Raw genomic sequence first — 21995 nt, 5'->3', positions numbered from 1 at the left:
CTGAGAGGAAGTTCGCTTTCACACAGCTTTGCACACAGAGCTGCTTCATGTTTTGGGACTAAGCAGTTTGCTGTTCTTGGTTTCAGGGTATGTTTTTTCTCCCCCTTCATTTATCCCCTTTTTTTTGTAAATTGGAAAACTCTGCTTTTCTGGGTTGAAAAAATAACTATTAGTCCAGATGTTGCAACCTTTAGTATTCTGTTTCAACCAGAGTGTTCACATTGTAACGGTAGATGCCAGAGTGAGTCTGACAGTGGTGCAAGTGAGTCAGAACCTGAACGGTGCTGCACCCTGCTGGCTTTGCAGGGGGAACATGCCGTGCTGTTTCTGGCTGAACTCTGAAACTGAGGGGCCGCAAGCTACTTATAGCTTTAGCTGCGGAGCTGGGGGTCCCAGCGTGAAGGTCATAACAAGCCCACAGAAGCAACAAGGCAAACTCTGGTCAGTGTTCCTGTTTAAGGCAAGTTTCTCCTCTTTTGAGCTGTGAAAAATGTCATTACTTTTAGTGCTCAGTACAAAGACCTACTGTTTGTGCAGCTTTACAGGCTTGAAGATGTCCTTTACTTTCATTTTGCATGAAGCACAACTGCATAGTAGCAGACATAAACTGTAAAATGTCTTTAAAAATTAAAAATAAGATGTTTTTGCAACAAATACCCTTACAGATGAACAAATAATAAAAACATTTATCATGAAACCACTAAGTACTTGTAAGCAATGCATAAAATGACTGACGACTAATTTGAATTATAGAAATTATTTTCAGTTGTTTACATTGTGAAGGCTTCACTGTGTTTTAAAGACTTTTGTGACACCGGAGCATTTTTGAATTAGAAATATGTACATATACCTGACTATTAATTTTATTATTGTCTTTTCTTTAGGAAAAGTCATGTTTGTTTTACTCAGGAAAATAAGGCGGGCAAGTGAAACAGCTGCCTCTGTCCTACAAAGTAGGTGACCGATTCCCAATGTGTGAAATAACTGCAAAAATAGCTTCTGCCGTCAATCTATTCGTTTCAGCTCTTTTTAATCAAAGATAAACAGAAAAGCTCAAAAAGTAATGCTGTGACTAAATTCATTTGTTAGTTTTTTTACTTTTAAGGATAAAAACTATTACAAATTTTAGTATGAACAGAGAAATGCTATTTGTTACGCAGAAATTCTTTTGCTAACTCCGCTGCTTCACCAGGAGCAGATTTCTGCAGCGATTCAGAAATCCGCTCACTGACCAGAGAAGACCTGCATGAGCTGTTTCCTGGAGCAGAGAATCTGAAGCTGAGGAGGACAATCTTCAGGATAATACACAAAAAGGTGAGCAAAAGAGATCTGGAACTGCACCGGAGGCCTCAAATGATTCATCCGTATCATTATTTCAGTTTTGATTGAATTCTCTTTATTCTGCTCAGAAACCACTCAACAGTCTTCTGAGGGAACTCAAAAGTTTAATTTCGCATACTACTTTAAATGGTAATATTTTTCTCTAAACACACAGTTTTAAAATATCTGTGATTATCTGTTATTCTAACTATATGCCTCGTGTTTTTTTTCCAGCTGCACCATCTAAAAACACGGTTTTGACTGACTACCTCCATGTCCTGAGGAATCTGCAGACTCAACTAAATCATGTTCAGAGTTTTCTGGAAGCTCATATTGGTCTGCTGGAGGACATCAGAAAAACTCAGGTGGAGCAGGAACAAGGTGCTATAGGATTTAAATGCAACACTCACATCATGATGGTCCCGCTTCCGTGCTTGGGTGTTTGCTGCAGCAATAGTGTTGAGAGAAAAGATAAATGCTTCAATAAATGATGAGTCCTTCATCAGTTTTAGCTGATGCTGATAGCCTTTTTTAACAATTGGAGAACGTGAAAGCGTTATACAACGCCACCAGCATCTGGCAATATTAAGAAGAAGCAGGTCTAAGAGGGAGGAGCTTAACTGAATTGCTGGGAAGGCGCTCGTCGTAACAGACTTGGAGGTTATCTTTTTACCAATAGACAAGCATAGAAACATCCAGCTGCTGGTTGTTGATGGAACAGATGTTACATTTCCCAATAGTAAGAGTTTCATTAACATTCTGGCTCAGCAAATTCTGCTCTGTTGTTTTATTGGTTGAAGTTCGCTTGTTAGGGGTGGTGATAGATTATACGTTCACCACATCAGCTGGTGAGAGCCTTTTCTTTTTTTTTTTGCCCCAAACAAATTTTAACCGTGACTTTATAGATGAGTTTGTCAGGTTACACCAGATGTCAGGTTACACCAGATGCATCACAACTGCAGGGTATTCCATATCATCGCAGATCTCTTTGTTTGTTTCAATTCATTTCCACTAGTTGAAATGATGCATTATAGCAGAGATTAATGACTGAAAATGTTTACGGAAAAAGCAAAACATAAAGAGAGTTCATGGCAGGCTTTTGTAAAACATAAATAAAATGCAGATTATCCAGAATATTTTTAAAAATACAGCCATTATGTTTTTATATTGAGGTAAAATGCAAAAAGAAATACAGTAACATAGTTGTATTTATTTAATTATTTATTTTCAAAAGCATTGCTTGTCACTTTATGAAATTTATGTCACAATAACTGAGGAATGAACTTGGAAAATGTTGAAATTTTAGAGTGAATTTTTTGCATTAGTAGTAACTCTAGCAGTAACTCTCTTCATTTTGTAAATGTTCTTTATTAATTATTATAAAAGTGATTTAATTATAATCCCACATTAAAGGGTATTTTATTTGTAAGATGTTTTATCAACTTATCTGCTGTGAATGTAAAAAATGTGGCACAAAATAAAAAATAAGGACTTGATAGTAAAGATGAGCAGAAAGAGGGCTGTTGGACAGACTGAAGGCCCAGGAGAGGTTGAGTGATGAACTGTGAGAGGCTCTGAAATGACTAGAGACTGTCTGTGGAGGCAAACTGCTGAAGCAGAAATGAGCAAATTTGACAAATCATGACAGCATCATGTCATTGCTTTGAAGGGGATTTGCCAGAAACAAGCAGCTCTGCCGCCTGCATCCAAACGCACCGCCACCCCAGCCAAGCTGATGTCCACCCGGCTCAATGTAATTCTATGACTAACTTTATTTTTCTTTGCCACTTTGAAGTCATAGTTTTATTTCATTTTGAACCTCTAAAATATTGGTAGCTTGCTTGAGAGGCTGATGTTAAAAATGTGTTTATCTTTTTGTTTAGGTTCTAAAATTTGTGCACAGAAAGAAAGCTATGTAAAAATATCTACGGAAATGTTCAATAGATTAAATTAAAAAAAAACATAATTGGACAAAACATAAAATATCTCTGCTGATGGTATCATGCTGATGGTCTGTCTCTGTTGACACAGTGATGTACCAGATGATAGTCAGTGGTCGAACCTGGGATGCCCATCTTCAGCTGATGACCAAGGTCCAGGCTCACCTTCAGGATCGTGTTCAGCTCGTTTCATGCAGCCAGAATGGCCAGATCGTCTTTGTTTTCTGCCACGTCGGCTCACATGCCAGGGCGGATGTTGATGCTGCCATGACTGGTATAAGTGGTAAGAGGACAGAAGCTATTGATGCCCAAATTGCAATTGATGTTTTGGATTTGCAAGAATGTTTTTGAAATCCTCATTTAGATCATTGATACTTTACATTTTCAATTGTTGGTAAGACTGACTTTTCCAGTAAAATTTTGTTTGCATTCTTGCATAAAATGCTCATAATTACAGTAATTTTTTTTAGAGTAATTTTACTTTTGGTGTCTTTCCTGCCCTCCACAGATGATGTACCTGTCATTCTAGTGCGGCTGCATCACGTGCAGGAGGTCAATCAAACTACATCAATCACAACGTGGTTTTTTCACTCGAATGTTGTTCTGCAAATCAATGTTTTTTTCCACGTGGCAACTCATGGTTTGTTAAGATGTCGTCAAAATTCAGCCGCTTTCTCACAGATACAAAATAAATTATTGGAGCTCAGTTCAAGTGTACAGAGAAGGGCAACTGTTTGTCCTGATGATGTGAGGGGCTCTTGTTCTGGAAGTGGTGGTAGTGATTTCGATTTTAAGCTGTTTGGTGGTAGTGGTTGCAGTAGCAGCAGTAGCAGTAGTAGTAGCAGTGACGGTGAAACTAAAAGTATTTGGGAGGGTGGTGAGTAGAACAGCTGACTGTTCAGATTTTATCCCTTAAAGGACCAGTAAAAAATAGCTTTTCATTTGTTTCATTACATTAGTATTTTTAACATAACTTGTCATTTATATCTTTCAAATGCATTTTTTGAATAGTGTAGTTGGTGAAAGGAGCACATGTATAAGAAAAGGGAATTACTTTTACTTTTACTGTTGAATGTTCAATCTTCTCCCACCAAGCCTGGTCTTCTGCTTTGTGGGTCCCACACCATCAGTTCATGACAGTGTTTTACATTTATACTTTATGTTTACAAGCCATCAATGACAGTCACGTGACACTTTTGAATAATTAAATAAAATATTTGATCAGACTACTTGACTTCAACTGTTTGTTTAAACTGCATTGATTTACAGGTGAAACTTGCAGCGAAATAATTATCATTTGTATGTATTTCATAAAGATATGTTTGAAATTAGTAGAATAAAATAAAATTGTGTTTCATCAAGTGATTGGCGTTTCTACATCTTTATTCGTTTGATAAGCCTCAGGCTCCTCCCACATTTACGTCATCAGTGCCTAACGACTCAGAAATCAGTTTCACTTTCTCGTAACTCAAAACGGTGAGTTGCCTTTTCTTTAAATGTATATTATAGTTGTGTGTTAATGTTTGCTTTTATGCCCAAATTGATTTTATAGCTTAGAACAAGGTATGATGATATTGAGTTCTGCCTCTTTTTTAACTTAATTTGTTTTGTCATTTAAAATTTCCAAAGTCCCTCCTGCTCCTCTCGATGCCTCCTCACTTTGTTCCTATTTTATTATTGTTATGAACAAATTTTCTTTTGTCATAAATCACTTTAGTATAACATTGAAACAGGTAAGAAAAATGGGGACCTTGTTCTTCAAAGGGTGGAACAATGTCGACTATTTCAGGAAATAGAACACAAAGACGCATGCGCAGCTTCTTGACGCTCCGGACTAATTAACTGACCTTTCTTTTTTTTCCAACAAACTTTATTGTACATTTTTCAATTTTACAGACATTCACAGTCGCTTGCACAATAAACAATTGTTAATATCAAACACACATATAAGACCGAAAAAAAAACAGTAATATTTTTAACAATGTGTGTAGCTTTTTTTTTTTTTTTTTTTTTTTTTTTTTTTTTATAGATGCTCATATACAAACCAAGTTAGGGTGAACAAACGTTATAAATGCACATATAGAAAAAAGAAATAAAATGAAATAATAGGCAAAGGCAAGGCAAAAACAATTCATAATAATAATAATTTAGATATATTTTGATAAATGACTGTAGTTTTCTTGTTTTTGTTAGGAATGCATTTAAGACACTTATAATAATCAGAAAAATAATTCAAAAAAATACTAAACAAAGGGCATGTATTTTTCCATTTACATAAATGAATTAAATGTTTGCATAAAATAATAACAACTAATTAACTCACCTGCACTAATGTTAGGGTAGAAGATGTCCATGATAGAGTGAAGTGGAAAACGATGATTCGCTGTGGTGACCCCTGATGGGAAAAGCCGAAAGAGAAAGAAGAAGAATTAACTCACCTGCGCTCCTAAACTCTGACATGTCACGTTGATATTTAGGCCCCACCTCTGTATATCACTAGTTATGTTATACTTTAAGGTCTGCAACCTTCAAGAGGTATCTGGCTCAATGTCATACTGACATCATTCCATGAAGAGCCTCAAAATAGAATTTCTCCATTCAAAAAAAAAAAAAAAACAAAGAAGGCGTTGATTTGTATCCATATAAATGTTATTATGTTTATATAAAATAACTTTTGTTTGGCATAAATAAAATATAAACTTAGAGAAATAACCATTTAATTTTCTAAATATGGAATAGTTTATAACTTTTGACAGAAATTCACCTGATTTCCTTTCAAACCAAAAGATGCCCTGAACTATAAGGTCATCTCAATGCAGAAAATGTATTAGTAGGTAGTGTAATGGGAGCAGAGATTTAAAAAAACTTGCTCTACTTAGTTCATTTTACAGTTTATGGTGTGTCTCAGTCAGAAATGTGTAAATCTAACTAACTGAAACAACATCAGAGCTAATTAGTTGGCCCTTTCTGGATTTTTGAACTCCTTAAAATCCTAGTTTAATATTAATAAATAAAACATGCCCTCTAACTGACCAGTTGATTTTCTGTGGTACACAATGCTCACAAGTTGATCTAAATGTAAGACTGATAACTACAATGTGGCGTCATGCATTATGGGTATTGTAGTCAGGAGCCTAATAATGTGACGCACTGGGCTTCAACTTTTTGTAAATGAGTAGAATAAAGTTGGACGTATCTGACTGTTTAGTTTCCCTTGATGCCCCTTGATGTACAGGACCTTTTTCAAATTAAAACATTTATTGTTCTTTAACCTTAGGAGGTTCTCCTTAGGAGTGACCAGGTTAGACAGGATAAGGAACGAGTACATCAGAGGGACGGCTCATGTTGCCTGTGTTAGCGACAAAGTCAGAGAAGCCAGACTGAGATGGTTTGGACATGTTCAGAGGAGGGATAGTGGATATATTGGTAGAAGGATGTTGGAGATGGAGCTGCCTGGCAGGAGGGCAAGAGGACGGCCAAAGAGGAGATACATGGATGTCTTAACAGAGGACATGAAGTTGGCTAACGTTAGGGTAGAAGATGTTCATGATAGAGTGAGGTGGAAAAGGATGATTCGCTGTGGCGACCCCTGATGGGAAAAGCCGAAAGAGAAAGAAGATTGTTCTTTAACCAGAGAGTCACATGTGGCTCCGGAGCTTCAGGTTGCAGACCCCTGGTTTAGTCAAACCTGGTATTTTCAGAGGCAGATTTCCAAACGGACTCAGAGATCCAGACCCTGACTCTGGAAAACCTGCATGAACTCTTTCCTGGACAAGTGAATCTAGAGCTGAGAAACACAAACTTTGAAATTATTCTCATGGAGGTGAGTAAGGGTAAATATTTTCCATGCATTCACAAACACTTCCTTGAGGATTATTTCTTTCTCTGATACAGAAGCCAACACATCGGGAAGAACCTGAAGCTGTTACCCAACAATACTCTGTCAGGGGTGTGTGCAAAAGTCTCTTGTTCCTTTTACTTTGTTTTTTCTAATTGAATTATCATTTGTGCAGATGTTCTAATAACCAAATGTCCAATAACCATCATTAAAGAGAATCTGATCGTTCTCATCTTAAAATTTATGATTTTTTTAGATTAGATTTTTTCTAATGAGGATTTTTTTGTTCCTTAAATAATGTGTATACATTTTTATCTAACAATAAAGTACCGTAGATGTGATCTTATATTTCCTATTTTTTCACAAAGTTTCAGTAAAATAAAGTTCAGATCATAATTTTGTTTTATGTTATTGTTTACATTGTAGAAAGAGGAGCTTTCACCAGCGGTGTACTGTCAATTTGTCAATATGTCTTTGGTCTTCTAACTCGAGGTAACATGCAAATATTTACAGCCTAACACATTTTTGAACCGTTTGTTTTATAGTTTCATCTGTTTGCACCTCTTTGTGTTAACTTAATTGTTTATGCTATATTTTATTTTTGATATCAGAACTTCAAAAAAAGTACAAATCTGTTTTTGTATTTATACAAATAATTTGGTGAAAATTTTGTGTCTTTAAATATTGTAGTAATATATTTTCAATTGAAAATGAAGTAGATGTAGTGCATCATAACTTATACTGTCTCTTTTTACACAAAGCTTCAGTAACATAGAGTTAGAATTATTATTATGTATTTAATGTGATTGTTTCTATAGGAAGATGATGCTTCAGGTGGTTACTGTCCAACTGTCCATTCTTCACTATATATATATATATATATATATATATATATATATATATATATATATATATATATATATATATATATATATATATAGATAGATAGATAGATAGATAGATAGATAGATAGATAGATAGATAGATAGATAGATAGATAGATAGATAGATAGATAGATAGATATAGATATAGATATATAGATATATATATCTATATAGATAGATATATCTATATATCTATAGATATATCTATATACTATAGATATATATAGATATCATAACTGTTCTAACAGTTGAAATGATTTGAGTATATAGATATATAGATCTATAGATATATCTATAGATCTATATACTCAAATCATTTGCAGATTTTCTGTCCTTAAATGTTTTTATACAATTTCAGCTGAAAGTGCAGTAGATATTGTCCATCATAACTAACACTTTCCTATTGTTACACAAAGCTTCAGTAAAATAAAGTTAAGCTCATGACTGTTTATTTAATGTGATTTTTTATTTAGTAGTAAGACGAAGGTTCGGGTGGTTACTGTTCATTCCTCCCTGTGTCATTTGTCTTCTATCTTCAGATACAGGTATGCAAATTTACACAGCTTTACCATTTTGTACTTGTTTCTTTTTTGTGTCTTCTAAACATTTTAAACCATTGAATTTAAATTTTCTGCTTTATGCAGCCCTGTGTGTTATCTTCATTATTTACAGTATATTTCCTTTTTGATTTTGGAGATTTACAAACAGTAAACATTTATTTTTGTCTTTATTCAAATCATTTGCTGAAGGTTTTTTTCTCCTTAAATACTGTATTAATGCATTTTCAACTTAAAAGGAAGTAGATGTTGTCTGTCATAACTTACCATATCCCATTGTTACTCAAAGCTTCAGTAAAATATAGTTAATATCATAGTTGTGTATTTAATGTGACTGTTATTTTGTAGTAAGACGAAGGTTCAGGTGGATATTGTCCATTCCTCACCATGTCATTGAACGTCTAACTCCAGATACAGGTATGCAAATATTTGAAGCCTTACCTTTACAAATTCATAAGTTAAGTTAGTCTATTGCATGAAGCAGATGTGGTATCAGCAGTTTATTGTCTATTTTTCAATATTTGATTTTATTGATTTATTTCAAGCATTGTAGTCAAAGCAATAAATAATTTACACATATTTATCAAACTCATTACAGAAATGATGAAATACATAGATTAAAAAGACAGAAAACAAAACAAAAATGTCACTTAAATCATATATGCTTAATTAAATACAGTGATAATTAACTGAGGTATTAGTAGAGTTTGATTTATTACTTGAAAAGGAGTGGGAAGAAGCAAGCTTATATAATCCCACCCCTACTGAGTTCATTCATTTGATAGTTTTACAGTGTTTTTAAATCCGGTTCTGATCAGATAGATTCTCTTCAAGTAACAAAATCCAGTGCCCAGAAATGATTGATGATCTTCAGAAAACATTCATTCATGATTTCAGTAAACAGTAACGATACCGATATGTAATAATAATTGATTATCATTAGAACACATGATGACATCAAACTAGTAATTATTACTTCACATTTCAGATCAAGTAAATAAAATCAATAGCTTATTGATTGTAATTCAAACATTTCAGTAATCATTATTGCACATTACAATGTAACACATATTGGTTGTAATTAAAAGAGCTTTGATTATTTCACCACAGTCAAGTTCACACATGGATTTGGAATTATTCAAACACCTGTTGATCCTTAAATCCTCTTATCTTCATATCCTGAAATAAGAGTTTCTTTATACATTTTCTTGAATATTTTAATATTTGAACAGTTTTTGAGCTCATTACTTAAACCGTTCCAAAGTTTAGTGCCACACACCGACACACAGAAACCTTTCTTTGCGGTTCTTATCAGTTTGATCTTGAAGTTCCTACATCCCCTCAGTCTGTAGCCTCCTTCATTTTCTAAGAACTGTTTTTGTCCAAGCACCCCCCCTGGTAAGGGGGGTGCTTGGACATCACTGCCAGCAAGCAGCGGATGTCCTCCTAGCACCCTACCCGCCAATTTTAACCGCACCTTAGACATTTAGGGCCCCTTGGTGGGGAGGGTGAGGGGACGTCACTGTGAGTAATCAGGAGATGTCCCCTTAGTGCCCTACCCGCCAATTTTAACTGCACCCCCCTTAGTACACACACCCCTCCCCCCTCAATATATACATCCCAACATAAACACACACACATGCACACACACACCATCTCAAACACACATACACGCACACACAATTTGCAAGGAAGGTGGGACCTGGGTCCATCTGTCCCCTGCCTCTTCCCTGGTGGGGGGTGCGGGCCCCCCTTTGCAACGGCGGCCGTGTCCCCGGGGTGCCGGCTTCCTGGGCCCGGCGGTGCTCTCTCCGCGCGGTGGGGGAGTTCACATTACATCTGAGCCGGGGGTGTCTGGTCCCTGGGGGGTGGGTTCTGGTCCTTGCTCCTGAGTGCTGGGCCCCGCCAAATTTCCAACTGTGGCCGAGCCTGGTCGGGCCATATTTATAACACCCCTTGTGGGCCCTTTTTTTTTCCCCGGGGTTCCCCCCTCCTGGGCGGGGGCGGCGGGCCCCCTGCCTCGCTCCTCCCTGGACCAACCGTGGGCCGGGCGGATGGTTGCCTGGAGTGCGGAGCGGGTCTCCCTTGGGGGGTCCTGGCTCGTACCTGGGGTTGGGGCGGGGGGATGCCCGGAACTCCTGGGTGGTGGTGGGGTGCTCGTTTGGGGCTGTGGGCGTCCTTCTCCGGTGGGGCTCTGCGTTGGGTTCTCCCGGCGCGGCGGGGGGGCTGCTCTCCTGGTTGGGCTGGGGCGGCGCTCTCTTTCCCTCCGTGCTTCCCTGGCCTCTGGCTCTGGGGGCCTTGCGGCGGCCCTGCTGGCCCTGGCCTGGGTGGCGGGCTTGGTCGCCCGGGCGGCGGTTGTTCCCTGCCGGTTCCCGTGTGGCGTTGGGGGGATTCCGGCTGCCGCTGCTGCTGCGGTGGGGGTCTTGGGGTGGGGATGGCTGGGCACTCTCCCTCCTTCTTTTCACGTTCCACCATCCATTTTAGAAGAACATAAAACCTCACCTGAGCACAGGTGTTAGCTCACCTTTGCACTAATAGCTTGCATGACTGAATGACTGAAATATTTCACACTAGTTGGTTATCAGGCATAAGTATGCGTGTGAACACTATCTGTTTTGTGTACATGTCGACAGGTGGACATTTTTACAGCTAGCAGGTGTGTTTATAACATTTGAGTGTGTGTGTGAACAGGCCCCGCCCTTTTTGTACTGCATTTGAACCTTACCATAATGATTAACAACCAGTAAACTTGTTGCTGTATGCTGCTTCATGGTCTTATCCCCCTTCCCCTCCTATTATCACCCCCTACCCCCCCCCCCTCTCTCTAACGTCCCTCTCTCTTCTTCCCCTCTTTCCTTTTCCGTCCGGTCCAACACCAAAGATTTTCAGACATGATTGAAATTAATAAAGTTTGGCCTCAATTACAAAAGGGGTTTATTCAGACATACCTTTGGTTTGTCAGAAGATTAATAACCCCTCTTGTTAAAGCAAAATATGTCCAACACAAGAGGCCCTCAGCTCTCGTCTGTCTGCCCAGCTGTTGGACAGGACAAGTTAAAAAAAAAAAAAAAAAAAAAAAGAACTGTTTTTGGATAATTAATGGTAACGATTTCCCACTATGGAAGCGATTATGTAGCATAAATAAAAAGCAAAGTCAAAACCAGAAATGCTTTTTCATTTTCAAAATGAAGCTGCATTTTTTGACTCAAAAATATAATGAAAAAGCAATCCACCAAAATGCTTTTTCATTTCCTTCCTCAACACAGCTTATTCTGTCACTTAATTAAAATTGAAATGAAAATGGTATTTGACATTTCATTTTCAAACAGTTCTCTGGTAAATGTGTAGCATAATTCATTTAGAAATGTCTAATTTGACCATTAAAACGGATTAACAGAAATGCTTTTTAATTTTCAAAATGAAGCTGCATTTTTTGACACAAAATTAAAAAGAAAAAGCAATATTTCAAAATGCTTTATCATTTTATACTTCAACACAGCTTATTCTGTCACTTAATTAAAATGATAAATAAAATGGTATTTGACATTTCATTTTCAAAAAGGTCCATGGTAAATGTGTACCAAAATTCATTTAGAAATGTCTCATTTGACAATTAAAATGGATTAACAGAAATGCTTTTTAATTTTCAAAATGTAGCTGCATTTTTGACTCAAAATTAAAAAGAAAAAGCAATATTTCAAAATGCTTTTTCATTTTATACTTAAAACCGCTCATTCTGTGTCATAATTAAAATGAAAATGCAAAGAGGGGATTGCATTTGCATTTTAACATCCACCCCGCGCAAGTTGTCACAATATTCAATTCGAAAAAGCATTAGCAGAGGGGAGGCGGGGCGATGACGTCACTGCTTTCTCCGTGTGTCCGGCTGCTGACTGACGCACACACGCGCACCAAGAGCAGACTGTGTTAGCGGCAGAGACGAGGGTTTTGTGATGGTTGTGAACTTCTGATGAGTTTCCACAGCTTCTCAGGACTAAGTAGCTGCATGTCCGCCTTCTGCGGTCCTCCTCCCAACGCACCGCGGACAAGCTTTGTTCTTCGGACCGCCAGCTGCCTTCGCATAGCGGAGCGCGAAGCTGCCGATGATCGCTGAAGGCGGAAATGCTGCTGCGATCTGAGAAACCATCATATGAATTTGTGTTTCCAGTGGTGTCCAGAACAAAATAAAGACTGATGTAATTCACAGATATTTACACCTTGATCTGCAGCTTCGCGGTGAATTTGCTGTTTGATGACAGGTGGAGCTCCATCATCAGACAGCAGATTTCTCTATGCTAAACGTTGCTGGTTGGACCAAAACACTCACTTAGCGCGAAGCTGCAGGAGACTATCTTCATAATGTGCTTTTATTACGGTTATGCTAATATTTAACGGCCTGCTCTGCTCGATTATATATTTTTAAATCCGTGCGGTCAGACGACGCTAAAGTTGGCTTACGATTCACAGCTTCTGATTCGCGAGGGAGCTGAAGGAACATTCTGCTGCATTTTTCACATTAAGATCACCTAAAACCGGGTCCTGTTCAAAAACCGCTGGACCTGGCCTGCTCAAACCTGGATTCCTGGATCTTAATAAATCAAACAGCAAATTCACCGCAAAGCTGCAGATAAATGTGTAAATATCTGGGAATTACATCAGTCTTTATTTTGTTCTGGACACCACTGGAAACACAAATTCATTTGATGGTTTCTCAGATCGCAGCAGCATTTCCGCCTTCAACTATCATCATCGGGAGCTTCGCGCTCCGCTATGCGAAGGCAGCTGGCGGTCCGAAGAACAAAGCTTGTCCGCGGTGCGTCAGAGGAGGACCGCAGAAGGCGGACATGCAGTTACTTAGTCCTGAGAAGCTGTGGAAACTCATCAGAAGTTCACAACCATCACAAAACCCTCGTCTCTGCCGCTAACACAGTCTGCTCTTGGTGCGCGTGTGTGCGTCAGTCAGCAGCCGGACACACGGAGAAAGCAGTGACGTCATCGCCCCGCCTCCCCTCTGCTAATGCTTTTTCGAATTGAATATTGTGACAACTTGCGCGGGGTGGATGTTAAAATGCAAATGCAATCCCCTCTTTGCATTTTCGTTTGAATTATGACACAGAATGAGCGGTTTTAGGTATAAAATGAAAAAGCATTTTGAAATATTGCTTTTTCTTTTTAATTTTGAGTCAAAAAATGCAGCTACATTTTGAAAATTAAAAAGCATTTCTGTTAATCCATTTTAATTGTCAAATGAGACATTTCTAAATGAATTTTGGTACACATTTACCATGGACCTTTTTGAAAATGAAATGTCAAATACCATTTTATTTATCATTTTAATTAAGTGACAGAAAAAGCTGTGTTGAAGTATAAAATGATAAAGCATTTTGAAATATTGCTTTTTCTTTTTAATTTTGAGTCAAAAAATGCAGCTTCATTTTGAAAATTAAAAAGCATTTCTATTAATCCATTTTAATGGTCAAATTAGACATTTCTAAATGAATTATGCTACACATTTACCAGAGAACTGTTTGAAAATGAAATGTCAAATACCATTTTCATTTTAATTTTAATTAAGTGACAGAATAAGCTGTGTTGAGGAAGGAAATGAAAAAGCATTTTGGTGGATTGCTTTTTCATTATATTTTTGAGTCAAAAAATGCAGCTTCATTTTGAAAATGAAAAAGCATTTCTGGTTTTGACTTTGCTTTTTATTTATGCTACATAATCGCTTCCATATCCCACTGGCTCTGTATAAAAGTTGCGCAGTGTAAAAATCAACAAGGTCATACAGTTTTAAAAGTCTTGATTGATAAAATACATTGTTTGTATGATCAAGATATCCGGCTTTATGTACAATTCTGACGGCTCGCTTTTGAAGTAAAAAGAGAGGATGTAGTGAGCTCTTGTATTTATTCCCCCAAATTTCTATACAGTAGGCGAAATATGGTAGTATTAAAGAACAGTACAATAAATATCTACTGTTGTATCCTAATATATGTTTAGATTTATTTACGATTGAAATACTTTTTGAGACTTTAGTTTGTATGTGTCTGATGTGTGGCTTCCAACTTAGTTTGTCATCGATAAAAACTCCTAAGAATTTTATTTCTGTAACACTTTCGATTAAGACATTATTTATTTCAATTGAGAGCTCTTTGTTTGGATTGAAGTTTCCAAAAAACATCACTTTGGCTTTATCTAGGTTCAAAGATAATTTGTTGTAATCCATCCATAATTTTATTTTATTTAACTCTGTGTTCACCACCTTGATAAGTTCCCTATGATTGTCTGTAGAATAGAATATGTTTGTGTCATCAGCAAATAATATGAGTTTCATAAGCTTTGAATCATTGAATATGTCATTTATGTAAATATTGAATAGCAGCGGGCCTAGAATTGATCCTTGTGGGACACCACACCTTATCTCTTTGGTTTCTGATGTATATTCATCAATCTTGACAAATTGTTTTCTTCCCGTTAAATAGCTTTTGACCCAAGTTAACGCTAGTCCTCTTATCCCATTCACTTCCAGTTTGTCAAGTAGGATGTCATGATTGAGAGTATCAAATGCTTTTTTTAAGTCAATGAAAATTCCAGCTGCATATTTCTTTTTGTCCAGAGCATTTGTGATTTCCTCCACAGCATCAATGATAGCCAATGAGGTAGATCTATTTTCTCTAAAACCATATTGGTTTTCATTTATAATATTGTGTTTTTCAATAAATAAAGCTAATTTATCATTGAATATTTTTTCTAAGATTTTTGAGAATTGTGGAAGAAGAGAAACAGGTCTATAGTTTGTAAATTGGTGTTTGTCTCCACTCTTATAGATAAGAATCACTTTGGCTATTTTCATTTGGTTTGGGAATCTCCCAGTTCGTAATGATGAGTTATGTATGTTAGAGGCTTAGAGATACTATTAATTACCATTTTCACCACTGTCATATCTATATCCTCGCAATCTTTTGAGTTTTTACTCTTGAAATTATTCACAATTGATATCAGTTCATTTTCGTCCGCATGAGAGAGAGATTGAGTTTGAGATCCTGTCGATGGGTGGATTATTGTCTTTGCTGGTTTTGCATTTTGGAATTTCCGCTGCCAACTCTGGACCCACGTTTACAAAATAGTTATTGAGACCGTTTGCTGCTACATTGATGTCATAGCTTTGACCCTTCTCATCTGTAAAGTAATCTGGATAAGTTCGCTTTAAATATGTCTTTAGTTTTCTACAAAAAACCTCACAGACAGTATATAACCACAAAATATGTACTTCCTTACTATTTTTGTACATACTTTAATTAATTTTTAAAGTCTTATAAGCTTAAATAGTTGATTTTAACTTTGTATCTGTGCGTTGACTTATTCTTTATTATTTATATGCTATATAGTATTTGTGATTTTAGAACTACTTAAAATGTTAAACATCTAATTCTGTCTTTGTAAAAATCATTCACAGATGATTTTCTGTTCTAAAAATATTACATTCATGCATTTTCAACAAAAAATGAAGTAGATGTAGTCCAAAGTATCACTTTAAAATTAATTTTACACCCTAATAATTGAATAACAATCAGGTAAATACATACTTTCTCTTAAATAACTTGTTTTTCTGCCTTGAGGTTAATCTTTAATTGAAGATTTTTACTTTTGTATCATTAATATATTTTCCAGTAACTGTGAGCTACAAGATGGTGGTCAGTGGTGAAACCTTTGGTGCTCATCAACAACTTTTGGACATAATTAAGACTCCAGTCTTAAAGATAAATAATGAAGAGAGCCGCATCACCATCGTTTTCTGTCCTGTTACGTCTCGGCACGGAACAGATGCTGAAGCAGCCATGAGGACGGTTCCAGGTATTATCTCTTTCTTCAGTAGGAATGTTAAAAAAAAATCATATTATTTGTTGATTATTTATGTTATTCATATGATCAGTGGTTTCAAGAGTATGAATGAATATAATCTTTCACTTATTTTTTCATTGTTTTCTTTATAGATGGTGATTCTGTCATTTTGGTCTTGATGCATTACTCCCAAGAGCCCAAACATGTTTCTTCTTCAAAAGTCTTATCTAGTTACCCTAATGTTGTCCTGGAGGTCAATATTTTCTACCATGACAAAAAGAACGGTTTATTGAAGTGCAGACAAAATGAAAATGCTGTTACTGAGTTAAAGGAAGAACTAAAGGAGTACAGCAGACCACAGCGTTCTGGATCCAACCATGTTAATCGCAGGAACAGATGTGCTATCCTCTGATGTGTTGTTAGTGTTGGTAGTGCAGTTTTTGTAACAAGATAAAGGTACGTAATACTATAAAAAACTGTAAGTATTAACTGCACAGACGGGTTTAAATCAAGATCTTGTTTCAAATTAAATATAAAATGAGACAGTTCCAAATTTATTTCTGTCCATATTTACTTTTTTATTCATAAATAAAGAAATTAATTTGTGTTGTTGCATAAGGTTTAACTTACAAAATATAAGTATTCTGTTGTTTGCTGCAGAAATGTGTGGTTATGGAGGGGAAGGAATAAAGGCCCTACCTATGTTGATTAAGTGATAGTTTTCTAATATTTCATTCATGGTGTAAATTTTCTGTCATGTCTTAGCTTGTTTCTCTCATGTTTGCAGTAACATACTGTAAATGTGCAAAGAGTTCCTTACCCCAGCCTGTTTTCAAGATCCATTTTCTTTGGCTTTAAAAAACACTTGCTGTTGACACATTTTAATAAACAAAACAAAACAGCAAAAATGTTCATGTTTGTAATATTTTTTTAAGACTTATAGGAACTTGGGGCAGTCATTAACAGATTGTGATCATGTGATCATGTGACACGCTTGACTAATTCAATAAAATATTTTAACAAACTTATTGACTTCGCCTGTTTGTTTAAACTGTTTAAATTTACATTGAACAGTCCACAATTTTGGTAAATGAGAGTAATTAGCATTTTTTTAAACATATTAATGTTCTGGAAAGCTTGTGTTTTTTGTCTTTAAACAGTTTTATTAGCCTGTAGGTTCCTCCTACAGCTCACAAGTTACTTTCACTTTCTCTTAACTCTAAATGGTGAGTTGACTTAACACCTGTAAATGTTCATTATAGTTGGGTGTTACATTTTTGCTTTTACGCTTAAATTAATTGTTTCACAAATCTTTATAAAGTCTCTCCTTTTAGTGTCTCCTCTGTGTTTTTAGTTTTTTTAAGACTTCAGAAAATACAAATCTACGACAGGTGGATCTTCTGGACTAACAAGTAAGTGATATTTTTCATTCCGTCACAAAAGCCAACTCATCATCTTTCTCTAAAAGAATTCTGAGGTTTTATCCCACAAGAGTCTCAGTCACAGCTGTTGGTTTGTGCAAAAGCCTCTTGTTACTTTCATTTTTGTGTTGTCTTACCCGGAATTCTATAAACTGATATTTTTGTCACTAAAAGTAAAACAAAAGTCAGAGTTTTGAAAAGAAAAAATGGTCAAACTGCAATCAAAAAGATCAGTTTTAAAACTGTAATACTCTAAGCTGTAAATGAAAGGGTTAAAGGTTTGCTGACTCAGTGTCCCAAATACGGTGGCCTTGAATTGCAAAACAGACCAACAAATACTTCAACACAAAAACATTTTACAGAGCACAACTTCAATGTCGGCACACTAATAAAAGTTTTACGATCAGTACGGAGCTACGGTGGCCGAGAACCGCAATTGTAGCAAAGAAAAAAAAAAAGCAACTGCAGACAGAAAAAAGGAAATGCAAATTAAAAAAGGAAAGATTTACATTTCTTTTTTTGTTTGTATCACTTGTGTTTTGCTTGTATTTCTTTTTTTTCTCATCACTTTTCTTTTGCTGTGATGGCGGTTATTATTTGCAGCTTTTATTTTTTATTTGCATATCCTTTATATTTGCGTTTCCTTTTTATTTGCGTTTCCTTTTTTTGTTTGCAGTTGCTGCTAGTCTTTTTGCGATGGTGGTTCTTGGCCACCGTTCTAATGTGCCATACTGGCCATCTTTTTTTATTTATTCTTTTGTTTTGCTTTTAAACATTTCATTTTTATTTCTGGAAATTACTTTAGTTTTTAGATTTTTTTTTACTTTTTTAAGATGATGACGTTTGTCCATCCTTTCACCTGAAAGTTATTTAGTCTGAAGTAACACTGGATATGCTCCGTACTAATCATAAAACTTTTATTAGTATGCAGACATTAAAGAAGCATTTGAAAAAACGTCAAAAATCAAACCTGAATATCTAATCATTGATGTGTCATTGTAGCAACATTTTCTGGTTTTGTTTTTTTAACATTTCAGTTTGATTTCTGCTTTCTGAAATTTTTCATTTTTTTTTAAATTGTGTTTTGGTTTTCTGGAACTTTTTCGTCTTCTAAAGTGTAATTTTTTTTTTTATTGTTTTGTTTTTTGATTGTCTCTGTGATCTTCATGTTTTCACGTTGTCTTGGTGTGATTTGGACTTCAGGGCCACTGTAAACAAATATTACTTCATACTATTGTCATCTGTGCAGATATTCTAAAAACCAAATCTCTTCATCCAGACGTTGGAGTTGTAGCTGAGCAACTTGAGAGGAAAAAGGACACAAAGGATCAGCTGAATAATTGCAGGCTGTTCTTAAAGCTCGTGTTAAAATGGGAGAAGACATCAACAGAAGTCTGGATTCTGAAAGAAGACGTCAGTATGAGTTTTTTGTAATACAAATATACAGCTACAAATACATTCTTGTATACACCTCAAATATGTAGGTCCATCTATGTCTCATGAAGATATGATCTTTGTTGTAGAAATTTTTCTTTTTTCTTTTTTCAGAATCATCAGACAGCAAGACTACATTGATAAACAATCAGAACCAAGAAAATGGTATGTCTCTCTGGGAAATAATATCTTGTTTTTATGTAGAGAATGTGTATTTTCTTTTATTTATAAGCTTCACCATCCTAACTTTAAAAAAACAAAGCTTTAGTAAAATAACAGCTGTATTTTTAGTTTATTAGGCTGACAGAACTATTATTTGTGCATGTGTAGAGTATACCCTTCAACTGCTCCACTGTTGTTTGGGGTTCCACAGGGCTCCATTTTAGAACCTCTAATGTTTTCTCTAAACATCATTCCTCTTGTCTTCACCCCCTTGTTCGACTGTGGTCATTAAAAGCAGCATATAATTCTATAAACTTAAAATTTATTATTAAAGTTCAGATCATAACAGGGTTTTATGTGATTGTTCTTTATTTAACACTAGGAGGATGTTGCTCTTCGCTGTGTCAGCGCTTCAGTAAGTGTTTATGGAGCACACTAGGTGACGTAATGTTTAAAAACTTGTAATCTTGTACTTATTTCTTTTTCTTGTGTCTCTGTTAACACCTAAAAAGTTTAAACTGTTTATTTTACATTTACTTCTGTTTGAAATAGGGCTGCACAAATAGAAAAAATCTTGCGATATGCGATATTAATGATCAATATTGCGATGAGGATATAACTTGCAATAAATAAATGAATAGCAAAACAACAAAAAATATTGTTTCCATTTCACTGCAACAGTTTAATTTAAATAAGAGGTAACCCTAGTGTACATAGGAGGCAAACATCTAACATAAAAGAGCCCTATCCGGTTGCTCAACGACTTGAGGGTCTAAATGTGGTCAAATGCATAAATGGATATACTTTGATTCATTAAGTACTTTAAGCTGCCATAAGCATGTTTTAGCACATTTAAGGTAACTATTTAGGCAATTTTTGCCTTTTTCGATATATGTTTGCACACCTTGATATCGCGATAACAATAAATTTGCGACACTTTGTGCAGACCTAGTTTGAAACAGTGTGTTTAACTTAATATTTGTTACCTGTTTCCTTTTTTCCATTTTTGAAGGGATTTTTTCTCATGCTTTTAACTTTTGATTCAAGATTTTCACTTTTGGGTCTTTAATGTCTTTTCCATCTACAGTAGATATGTCTGGATGTTACTCTTCAACTGCTCAGCTGTTGTTTGGGGTTCCACAGGGCTCCATTTTACAACCTCTAATATTCTCTCTATACCTCATTCCTCTTGGCCCCACCCCCATGGTTGTCTGTGGTCATTAAAGGCAGCATATAATTAAATAAACTTAAAGTTTATTATTAAAGTTCAGATCATAATTGGGTTTTATGTGATTGTTTTTTATTAAACACAAGGAGAATTTTGCTTCTGGATATGGCAGCTCATCTGTAGCTGGTGCTGTAGCTGTTTACGGAAAACACCAGGTAAAGTAATGTTTACAACCTTGTACTATTGCACTTATTTCTTTGTCTTGTGTCTCTGTTAACACCTAAACTGTTTAAACCGTTGATTTTAAAATGTACTTCTGTTGGAAATAAAGTGTGTATATTAATCCTTTGTTACATATTTAATGTTTCAGTGTTTGACTTTTTTTTTTTTTGCTTTTAACTTTTATTCAAGATTTTAAATTTTGTGTCTTTAATGTTTTTTGAATCTACAATAGATATTTCTGGATGTTACTTTTCAACTGCTCAGCTGTTGTTTGGGGTTCCACAGGGCTCCATTTTAGAACCTCTAATATTCTCTCTATACCTCATTCCTCTTGGCCCCACCCCCATGGTTGTCTGTGGTCATTAAAGGCAGCATATAATTAAATAAACTTAAAGTTTATTATTAAAGTTCAGATCATAATTGGGTTTTATGTGATTGTTTGTTTATTAAATACAAGGAGAATGTTGCTCCTGGATACGGCAATGCTTCTGTAGCTGTTGCTGTTGCTGTTCACGGAAAACACCAGGTAAAGTAATGTTTACAACCTTGTACTATTGTACTTGTTTCTTTTACTTATGTCTCTGTTAACACCTAAACTGTTTAAACCGTTGATTTTAAAATGTACTTCTGTTGGAAACAATGTGTGTATATTAATCTTTTGTTACATATTTAATGTTTCAGTGTTTGACGGGTTTTTTTTTGCTTACAACTTTTATTCAAGATTTTCACTTTTGTGTTTTTAATGTCTTTTCTATTAACAGTGAGATACAAGAAGGTGGTATGTGGTGAAACATTTGGTGCTGATGAACAACTTTTGGACCAGATTCAGACTTCAGGCTTAAATCTGACAAATGATGAAGAGAGCTGCATCACCATCGTTTTTTGTCCTATTACGTCGCGGGCAGGAACAGATGCTGAAGCAGCCATGAAGAAGGTTCCAGGTATCTTCATTCTAGGTTTCAGGTTCAGGTTCCAGGTATTTTCTGAATAAATTAATATAATCTTTAACATATTTTTCCTCTGCTTTTGTATACTCATTAGGCGGGGATCCTGTCATTTTGGTCTTGATGCATTACTCCCAAGAGCCCAAACGCGTTTCCTCTTCAAAAGTCTTATCTAGTAACCCTAATGTTGTCCTGGAGATCAACATTGTCTACCACAACAAAAAGAACGGTTTACTGGGGTGTGAACAAAATAAAAAAG

At 35.9% G+C, this 21995-nt stretch overlaps 1 protein-coding gene across 1 annotated transcript in view; it reads left to right on the top strand.

Annotated features, from left to right (window-relative positions):
* Positions 1–258: 258 nt before the first annotated feature.
* LOC101170142 (uncharacterized) overlaps positions 259–21995 on the top strand; it is a 35139-nt gene continuing 13402 nt past the window's right edge. Inside the window, exons 1-14 of the mRNA XM_078942778.1 lie at positions 259–460; positions 885–953; positions 1193–1314; positions 1410–1470; positions 1555–1701; positions 2990–3073; positions 3352–3543; positions 3769–4736; positions 6895–7083; positions 7155–7209; positions 7525–7590; positions 8457–8528; positions 8889–8957; positions 16215–16397. Of these exons, the coding sequence (XP_078798904.1) occupies positions 893–953; positions 1193–1314; positions 1410–1470; positions 1555–1701; positions 2990–3073; positions 3352–3543; positions 3769–4145 (1044 nt within the window). The 5' untranslated portion in view covers positions 259–460; positions 885–892 and the 3' untranslated portion in view covers positions 4146–4736; positions 6895–7083; positions 7155–7209; ... (2 more) ...; positions 8889–8957; positions 16215–16397. The remainder of the gene's footprint in view (positions 461–884; positions 954–1192; positions 1315–1409; positions 1471–1554; positions 1702–2989; positions 3074–3351; positions 3544–3768; positions 4737–6894; positions 7084–7154; positions 7210–7524; positions 7591–8456; positions 8529–8888; positions 8958–16214; positions 16398–21995) is intronic.

This window comes from Oryzias latipes, chromosome 24, assembly GCF_053564925.1.
Source record: "Oryzias latipes strain Hd-rR chromosome 24, Olatipes_Hd-rR_3.1".
NCBI classification, from domain to species: domain Eukaryota; kingdom Metazoa; phylum Chordata; class Actinopteri; order Beloniformes; family Adrianichthyidae; genus Oryzias; species Oryzias latipes.
Note: the sequence above shows the minus strand (reverse complement) of the source record. Positions and strands in the feature narration are given on the sequence as shown.